The sequence below is a fragment of the Triticum aestivum genome, chromosome 5D (genome assembly GCF_018294505.1).
Source record: "Triticum aestivum cultivar Chinese Spring chromosome 5D, IWGSC CS RefSeq v2.1, whole genome shotgun sequence".
Taxonomy (NCBI): Eukaryota; Viridiplantae; Streptophyta; class Magnoliopsida; order Poales; family Poaceae; genus Triticum; species Triticum aestivum.
In genome coordinates, this window is record NC_057808.1 from 237,726,835 (window position 1) to 237,736,666 (window position 9,832).

The 9,832-nt window shown below is 51.9% G+C and overlaps 1 protein-coding gene across 1 annotated transcript; it reads left to right on the plus strand.

Annotated features, from left to right (window-relative positions):
• The first annotated feature begins 991 nt into the window (after positions 1 to 991).
• LOC123120393 (protein SCARECROW 2-like) lies at positions 992 to 4,039 on the plus strand. The gene is made up of 2 exons (XM_044540373.1): positions 992 to 2,743; positions 3,318 to 4,039. The coding sequence occupies exons 1-2, from the start codon at positions 1,221 to 1,223 to the stop codon at positions 3,754 to 3,756; spliced, it is 1,962 nt and encodes a 653-aa protein (XP_044396308.1). The 5' UTR covers positions 992 to 1,220; the 3' UTR covers positions 3,757 to 4,039.
• Positions 4,040 to 9,832: the final 5,793 nt, after the last annotated feature.

Below are 9,832 nucleotides of genomic sequence, written 5' to 3' on the forward strand. Positions count from 1 at the left end.
TTTATTGGACTTAGCATGATTTTTTTTAATATACCTTGTAAATTCTTTTCTAAACACTTTTTTTTACATTCATCGACATGGAATTTTTCTGCCTTTCGCAAAGTACAATTTTTTTCTAGTAATGCTTGGCAAAATCTCTTGTCGTGCATCGCAGCAAGTATTTTTTTTGCATGCATCATGTCAATTTTTACACTATTTTTGCCATCATGTCAAAATTTATATGCATTTTTTGCCATGTGTTTTTTCTTTGGGCTGTTTTTTTAGCGTATGGATGACGCTGGGAGTAAAAGGTCTGCTAGCTGGCGGGTCGTGCTAGGGGGCTTCTGAGCGATCCTGCCCCTAGCTGGCGTTTCCGAGTTATTGGGGGTCCTATTTTTACAATATATAATTTGTATTTTCTTTGTTGAATTTATTATGATGAAAAATTCACCAAAAATACGAGGGAAGCAATAACCGGATTGCTAAATCTCAGTCGACTGAGACTTAACAAAGAAATAAATTTTCTTTCTTTTTTCTTTTTTATATATTGTGTCAAGACTGGGATCTAGCCCCACCCAACTAATAAACCGGAAGGGAGGATGCAGGCACTGGTCGTACCACACATTGTATTCCCCTGCATTGTCATATGGTGTTGGGACATTATCATTAGCAGTGGATGAAAGCATTGCCAGGAGCAAATCACAACAACAAAAAGTGAAAGGATAAAAAAACAGTTTGTCTAATTCACGTCTAGATGTTTTTAAGGATGTCACATCTAAACTCCCACAAATATATAATGTAGCAACAAAAAAAAAACTAAGACAAAAAAATCATAAAAGAGAATGAAAATCAGTTTAGATGTAACATAACTGTGTCATATTTAGACGTGTCTTAGACAGAACCTAGAAAGAAAGCGAAAACACAGAGACCAGTGGCAAAATCCTCCTCTCCTCTCACAGCAGGAAGTACGAGTCATGAACCATAAATTGGCCCTCGAATCCTCGATGTTCCCTAACCAGTTGTGCTCACGCTCTTGTTCCCCTCTCGTCGGCTTCTTCCACTTTACTACTCCACTCCACTCTCCCCACCCCAGCCCCGGCTCGCCTCGACAGCCGCCAGCCCAGCGCGCGCGCGGCGCCAAAGCACATAAACATCCCAGTAGAATCCACAACCTCTCCCGCCCCGCCCCGCTCCGGTCGCTCGCCATGCGCGCGCCGGCCGCTTCCCCTTGGCGTTACTAGATGGGCTCCTCCTCCCTCCTCCTCTTCCCCTCGTCCTCCTCCTCCGCCCCCCGCTCCTCTTATTCACATGCCACCGCCTCCTCCTCCTCCTCCTCCCACCACTGCCACCTGCTCCCCTGCCCTCCCGACTTCCTCCTCCACCTCCGCCTCCTAGACCACCAAGAGCAAGAACCCGCCGCCGCCGCCATGGTCCGCAAGCGCCCGGCCACCGACATGGACCTGCCCCCGCCGCGGCGCCACGTCACGGGCGACCTGTCGGACATGACCGCCGGACCGCCCGTCCTGTCGTCGGCGACCGCGCAGCTGCCCGCGCTGCCCTCCCAGCTGCTTCCGCCGTTCCAGCTCCAGCAGCAGCAGCAGGTGGATCACATGGACGTCGCCGCCGCAGCCGCCGCGCCGGCGCAGGCGGGCGAGGCGGCCAACACCACGGCGTTCGTGGACGGCATCATCCGGGACATCATCGGGAGCAGCGGCGCCGGGGTGTCCGTCGCGCAGCTCATCCACAACGTCCGCGAGATCATCCACCCCTGCAACCCCGGGCTGGCCTCGCTCCTCGAGCTCCGCCTCCGGTCCCTCCTCGCATCCGACCCCGCCCCGCCGCAGCAGCATCAGCATCAGCAAGCTCTCCTCCCTAACGCCCCAATGCCCATGGCGGCGCTCCCTCCCCCGCCCCCGGACAAGCGGCGCCGCGAGGAGGAGCGGGAGCCCAACAACCCGCCGCAGTCGCCCAAGCCACCGTCCGCGGAGGAAACCGCGGCGGCCGCAGCGGCAGCCTCGGCGGCCGCCTCCGCGGCGGTCAAGGAGCGGAAGGAGGGGCAGCGGCGGAAGCAGCGCGACGAGGAGGGGCTGCACCTGCTGACGCTGCTCCTGCAGTGCGCGGAGTCGGTGAACGCCGACAACCTGGACGAGGCCCAGACGGCGCTGCTGGAGATCGCGGAGCTGGCCACCCCCTTCGGCACCTCCACGCAGCGCGTGGCCGCCTACTTCGCGGAGGCCGTGTCGGCCCGCCTCGTCAGCTCCTGCCTGGGCCTGTACGCGCCGCTGCCCCACGCCTCCCCGGCGGCGTCCCGGTTGGTGAACGGCCGCGTCGCCGCGGCGTTCCAGGTGTTCAACGGCATCAGCCCGCTGGTGAAGTTCTCCCACTTCACGGCGAACCAGGCGATCCAGGAGGCGTTCGAGCGGGAGGAGCGCGTGCACATCATCGACCTGGACATCATGCAGGGGCTCCAGTGGCCGGGGCTGTTCCACATCCTGGCGTCCCGGCCCGGCGGCCCGCCGAGGGTGAGGCTGACCGGGCTGGGCGCCTCCATGGACGCCCTGGAGGCCACCGGGAAGCGGCTGTCCGATTTCGCCGACACGCTGGGCCTGCCTTTCGAGTTCTGCCCCGTGGCGGACAAGGCCGGGAATCTTGACCCGGAGAAGCTGGGCGTCACGCGGCGCGAGGCCGTCGCCGTCCACTGGCTGCACCATTCCCTCTACGACGTCACCGGCTCCGACTCCAACACGCTGTGTCTCATCAAGAGGTACTGTAGGAGCACTCCACTGTACTCTACCTCTACCTTTGTTTCTGTGTGCTGTGCTACTCCTACTCTACGCCATGCTGCTTCCATTGTCAAGTCTACCATGGAATCATGCCTACTTTCCAGCCTGCATTTCCTTACCCCACCAATGTGACACCGTGACATTGTACCACAGTACACATCAAGCAAGCAGCAATGACAATGCGTTGATTTGGTTTAAGGTCAGGAGATGAAGTAGTAGTACTACTAAAAAAACTGCTATTTGGGGCGCTAAAAGTTTGTCATTATGACCGCCGGCTTGGCCTTTTAGGATTACTCTAGAAAGGTTTCAACTTTGGCGATCCAAGAAGTTGGAAAGATTTCTCTTCCATTTGGTTTGTGGATCACTAAAAGGTTCTCATCATCATGACCAACTTTTCATCCTAAAAAGGTCCCAACTTTCTCGTTCCAAGTGCCACTCATGCTGATTCTATATTTAGCCGACGGAAATCACTGTCATCTGCTACTAGTAATCCATGTAGCATGAATTGCTGTACTGATCCTGAGAATGGTGGATTACCGATGATCTTATATCAAGGTTGGCGCCCAAGGTGGTGACGATGGTGGAGCAGGACCTGCGGCACACGGGGTCGTTCCTGGCGCGGTTCGTGGAGGCGATCCACTACTACTCGGCGCTGTTCGACTCGCTGGACGCCAGCTACGGCGAGGACAGCCCGGAGCGGCACGTCGTGGAGCAGCAGCTGCTGTCGCGGGAGATCCGCAACGTGCTGGCCGTGGGCGGGCCGTCGCGCACCGGGGACGTCAAGTTCGGCTGCTGGCGCGACAGCCTCGCCCGCTCCGGCTTCGGCGCCGCCTCGCTCGCCGGCAGCGCCGCCGCGCAGGCCGCGCTGCTCCTCGGCATGTTCCCCTCCGACGGCTACACGCTGGTGGAGGAGAACGGCGCCCTCAAGCTCGGCTGGAAGGACCTCACCCTGCTCACCGCGTCGGCATGGCGCCCCATGCACGCTAGAGCTTAATCCAGTGTTGTTGTTAATTTCTGCTACGTCTTCTTACTTAATTAGAGTAGGAGTTATGATGCCAATTAGCTATAGTTCTTGTGCTTCTTGGTCTGCTTAGCTGCTCAAATTTGGTCGAAAAGGAAAAGAAAACATTCTGATCACTAATTGCTACGTAGATCTTGTCACCACAACAGTGGTAGAGTAGGTACTAATGCTCAATCAGCTTATTTTCATGGTAACCCTTGCTTCATGTGATCAACATTATTAGTACCATTTTGGCCAGCTCAGTGTCATTTTGTCATTTTGACTGAGATGTCCATTCTGCATCAGTCAAAGCAATCTTTTCATGGTGGCCACTCACCTCATATCTTATTGCTTTGCCTCTAGTGGATATGTATGTACTGATTTACTTTAACATCGTTTTCACCTTTCACTCCATATATCAGGTCGTTGGCTTTTCGCTAACTCGACATCTTAGCCAATGGGGTTGTGCATTGTCAGCTTGGACCCAGTGTCGCATTCCACTAGCTCACCATCCCCATCGACCAAATCCCAGTGTGTAATTCTTTTTCCTTTTCTTCTCGTCTCATGTCATCTAAGCTGGTTAATCTAAGAGCTTCTCAAAGCATGCCACGTCTCACATTGATGCCACGCGATGTGATCGGATGAGATAGCGGCGCTGACCGACGCGACCTCTCGGGCGATGTCGCTTCGACGGGGACGCAGCGTCCCGAGGAACCAACTTCGGCCGCTGCGACGCATTGAAGCAGGCTGACCGTCCATTCGCTTGGCCTGGCCGGGGCTATTTAAGCTCATCGTCAGCATCGTCCACAACATACTCTTCACTCATCATCGGCCTGCACCTCCTCCGCTCCCCTCTTCCTCTACGCGTCTGGCGATGGGGAAGTCTTAGGCCCCGGCGGCACCGGTAGGCTGGTCTGGATCAGGTAGCAGGAGATTGTGGCGATGCCGCCTCGCACTCCGGGGCCGTCTTGATCCTCGATGGCCAGTTCCTCAACGAAGGAGGAGATCGTCATCTGCTCTGGCGACGAGGAGGACCAGCCAACACAGAGGCTCGTCCTCTCGCAGGACGCGGTGTATGCGATGACGGATGCCGAGTACGAGGGGGGATGGAGCTAATGCTCCGTCGGTCGCTCCTCCATGACCATGGCCTGGCGATGCCACCGGAGCCGCTTTTTTGCGCCGTCAAGCCAGAGCAGACATCCCCTCCTCACTTTCACCCGCATCAAGGAGGAACGGTTGCCGCCGCGTCAAACAGGAGCGCCTGTCGCCGCCTCTTTGTCGCGTGAAAGAGGAGGGGCTCTCACCGCCGCCTAGCTGCGCCGGTGGCGGGTTGCCCCACGCTGTTGCATTCCGCACTACCTTAGCGGCGACAACAGCTCGTCCTCCCGGAGCGCCATTACAACGCATGAGTACGCGGATAGGGAGAAAAGGCGGCGGGACAGGCGCAACGCCTCGTGTCGGACAGAGTTCGCGGACTCCGACGTCCCGCCACCACACATCCTCGCGGACCCGGAGCTGGCAACGGCCTGAGCCCTGAACCGGTCAAAGACCACAACGGAGACGAGCGAGCGTCGTCTCCGTCGCCTCGATGATAAGATGGCCAAGTACGGCCAGGAGTGGTCTCTCCGCGAGTGCACCGCCATCGCCGCCGCGACCAACTCCCACTGTCCTGCCCACCGGTCCACGTTTGCGGTGGCCACAACCGCACTACACATGACACAGGAGCAAGCGGACAAGATCATCCGCGAGCGCCAGGCAGCAATAGGGAAGCCCTGTTGTGACCCCGCGCCCTACTACCTCCCGTAGACCAATGACGATGATGACGGTGATGGAGTTGTCGCCGGCCAACTCGACATGACGTACGAGGTCACCGACAAGTATAGGATAGTTTAGATTTTTTTCCCGATATTAGTTCACCGGATGAAATATCTTCCGACTTTATGCAAGTTTGGATGAAAATCGCCTGGTTTGTTTAAATTGGCACCATTTTTTCTAAAATTCCGTTCGAAATGATACTAAGGCATTTGCTGCTATGGTTAGATGGCCAGCTTCCATGCCAATGTCCGTGGACTGGTCCCATTGATCCGTGGAGGGATGCATAGTCCGATTTGAGAATGTGTTTACTGCACATGAGTAGCAGAGTCCAGTAGGAGTACCCTCTCTCTTAAATGCTTCTTCCTGGTCACATTTCCACTGTGGGGTTATCTTTTTTTCGAAAAGGGGGGCTTCCCGGCCTCTGCATCAGAGTGATGCATACGGCCATCTTGTTAACCAAATAAACAGGTTCAACAAGGTTCCAAAGTCTCCAACTGACAAAACAAAAAGGAAAGCTCACACAGAGCTAAAAGGGCTAGAAACACCAACTAGCCAAGAAAAGATGCCACAACCGGCTAGCTAAAGATAGATAGGTAAACTAATTGCCTATCCTATTACATGACCGCCATCCAAACCGGTTGAAGATATCCCGAGCTACCATCTCCCAGCGGAGAGATCCAGTAACCAAATGCTCCCTGGCCTCCGTCTGAGTGAGTAACGACCACGAACGGATCAGTGTCGTGGCTCGGAAAATAACCTGCAAAAAGTGAATACGTGATATTCTGTTAAAAACCAAATCATTTCTGCAATTCCAGATAGTCCACAACAAGGCGCAAACTCCAACACGAATATGTCTCGCTAAGTCAGGCTCAATCCCATTAAGCCATGTCCCAAATGGCGCATTGACAGAATTTGGTGGAGTAATCTTAAAAGCAATGTGGACCGTCCGCCATAGAACTTTGGCTAACGGGCAATCAAAAAAGAGGTGTTTAATCGTCTCATCCCGATCACAGAAACTACACCTAGTAGGTCCTGTCCAATTACGCTTTATCAAGTTGTCCTTGGTTAAAATAACTTGTTTATGGACAAACCACATAAACACTTTTATTTTCAAAGGCACTTTAACATCCCAAACATGCTTAGAGGTAGGAATGGAGGACGAATTAATAACATCAATATACATTGATTTAACTGTCAATACTCCAGACCTAGCCAGCTTCCAGCGTAATGCATCGGGTTGTTGAGAAAGCTGAACCTCCATCAGTCTCCTAACTAGACGAAGCCAAGCTTCCCAACGATTGCCCGCTAGCGACCGTCTGAACTAAATATTAAGGGGGATAGATTGAAATACCGTTGCAACGAACACCTCACGTCGTTGAACAATACGATATAAAGACGGATATTGAATGGCCAAGGGTGTCTCTCCTAGCCAAGTATCCTCCCAGAAACGTGTAGTAGCACCGTTGCCAATAATGAACTTTGTCCTATTAAAAAAGGACTGTTTGACTTTCATCAGTCCTCTCCAGAAAGGCGAGTCGGTCAGCCTGACTGTAACCTGGGACAAAGTTTTTGTGTGGAGGTACTTGCTACGAAGGATTTGCACCCACGTGGCATCAGTCTCAGAAGACAGTTTCCACAGCCACTTACTAAGAAGACATCTGTTCTTAACTTCAAGATTCTCGATCCCGAGACCCCCTTGGTCTTTCGGTCTACAGATGATATCCCATTTAGCTAGCCGGTACTTTCTTTTTAAGTCATCACCCTGCCAAAAGAAACGCGGTCGATAGAAGTCCAGTCTTTTCCTGACACCAACTGGGACTTCAAAGAACGATAAGAGAAACATAGGCATACTCGTGAGAACCGAATTTATCAGAATTAATCGGCCACCGTATGACATTAGCTTGCCCTTCCAGCAACTCAGCTTTTTCTCAAATCGGTCTTCGACGCACTTCCATTCTTTGTTCGCCAGCCTTCGATGGTGGATCGGGATACCTAAGTAAGAGAAAGGTAACTCCCCCAACTCGCACCCGAACAATTGCCTATAAGCGTCCTGTTCATCCTTGGCTCTATCAAAGCAGAACAACTCGCTCTTATGAAAGTTAATCTTTAACCCGGTCAATTGTTCGAAAAGGCATAACACCAGCTTCATATTTCTCCCTTGGCCAAGTCATGCTCCATAAAGATGATTGTATCATCAACGTACTGCAGGATGGATACACCTCCATCAACAAGATGAGGTACCAAGCCACCTACTTGACCATTCTCCTTAGCCCTTCCTATCAAAATTGCTAACATATCAACGACAATGTTAAACAGTATAGGGGACATCGGATCTCCTTGTCTTAGGCCTTTATGTGTCTGGAAGTAACGACCAATATCGTCATTCACTTTAGTTCCCACACTACCTTTTTGCGTAAATGATTCAACCTGGCGGCGCCAGGCTTCATCAAAACCTTTCATACGCAATGCCTGTTGAAGGAATGACCATTTGACCTTATCGTACGCTTTCTCGAAATCCACCTTAAAAATTACTCCATCTAATTTTTTTGAATGGATTTCATGGAGCGTTTCATGAAGGACGACCACCCCTTCAAAGATGTTTCTGTCCGGCATGAAAGCAGTTTGGGATTGTTGCACCACAGAATGCGCAATCTGTGTGAGCCTATTAGTCCCGACCTTGGTGAAAATTTTGAAACTAACATTGAGAAGGCAGATCGGCCTGAACTGCTCAATTCTCACAGCATCCGTTTTCTTAGGGAGCAGTGTGATAGTTCCAAAGTTCAAGTGAAATAAGTGAAGCTGTCCAGAGAAAAGATCATGAAACATAGGAAGCAAATCCCCCTTAATAATGTGCCAGCACTTTTTGTAGAACTCAACCGGGAAACCATCCGGTCCAGGAGCCTTATTATTTTTCATCTGTGCAATAGCATCAAACACCTCCTTCTCAGAGAACGCGGCAACCAGAATATCATTATCAATAGCCGACAGTTGAGGCACATCCTCAGTCCTGGACTCGTCGAGGGACACACAGTTGTCCTCCGGCGGTCCAAACAACTGCCTATAATACTCAGTTATATAGGTTTTGAGGTTGTCCTGTCCTAAAATAGTTCCCTCATCTTGCTCAAGTTGAAAAATCCTCTTCTTTCTGTGCTTACCATTAGCAATCAAGTGGAAGAATTGAGTATTCGCGTCCCCTTGGACCACTCTGCGGACCTTAGCCCGCAACGCCCACTTCAGTTCTTCTTCACGGAGAAGTTCTTTCAACCTCTTCTCTGCCTCAGATTTAACCTGAAGCTCAGCTGGCAGCAAAATCGTGGATTCGTCCTTTATGTCTAGGGCCTGTACAAAAGAAAGGAGCCTTTCCTTTTCAATCTTATACACCCCACTAAGGTGCTTAGCCCAACCCCGTAAGAAACTTCTCAAATTCCTCATCTTATTCTGCCAGCGCTCGACCGAAGTCCTCCCTCCTGCACCCTTAGCCCATTCCCTGGCAATCAGGTCCAAGAATCCTTCGCGTTCGAACCAGGCCATCTCGAATGAAAAGGTGTTTTTGTTCCCCACGTGGCTCGGCTCACCAGAATCCACGAATAGGGGAGTGTGATCGGATATGCCCCGCGAGAGAGCTTGAACCGTTACAAGAGGGAACTTCTGTTCCCACTCCACGCTCGCGAGAACTCGATCAAGCTTTTCATAAGTCGGGTTTGGCAAAGCATTAGCCCAGGTAAACTTTCTACCAGAAAGCTCAATCTCCCTCAGATCCAAGCTTTCAATAATGGTATTGAACATAAACGACCACCTGCCGTCGAAGTTATCATTGTTTTTCTCCTCTCTCCTCCTAATGATATTGAAATCACCCCCAACTAAAATTGGGAGCTGCTCTGACCCACAGATCCGAACAAGGTCCGCCAGAAACTCCGGTTTAAGCTCGGGTTGTGCGGCACCATAAACTGCCACCAAAGCCCAGTTGAAACCATCTACTTTAGACCTGACTCGAAACTTAACCGCGAAGTCACCCATCACTACACTTTGGACTTCAAGCGAGTCGCATCTCACACCCAGCAAGATACCACCCGATCTTCCTCGTGGGGGGAGACAATGCCAATCGAAATCAACACCACCCACAAGAGAGGAAAGAAACTGGAGCGCAAAGTTAGCTCGACCAGTTTCTGAAAGAGCAATAAAATCTAAACGATGCTCCAAAGATGCCTCAGTCAGAAACCTTCTTTTAGCCAAGTCCTTCAGACCTCTGCTATTC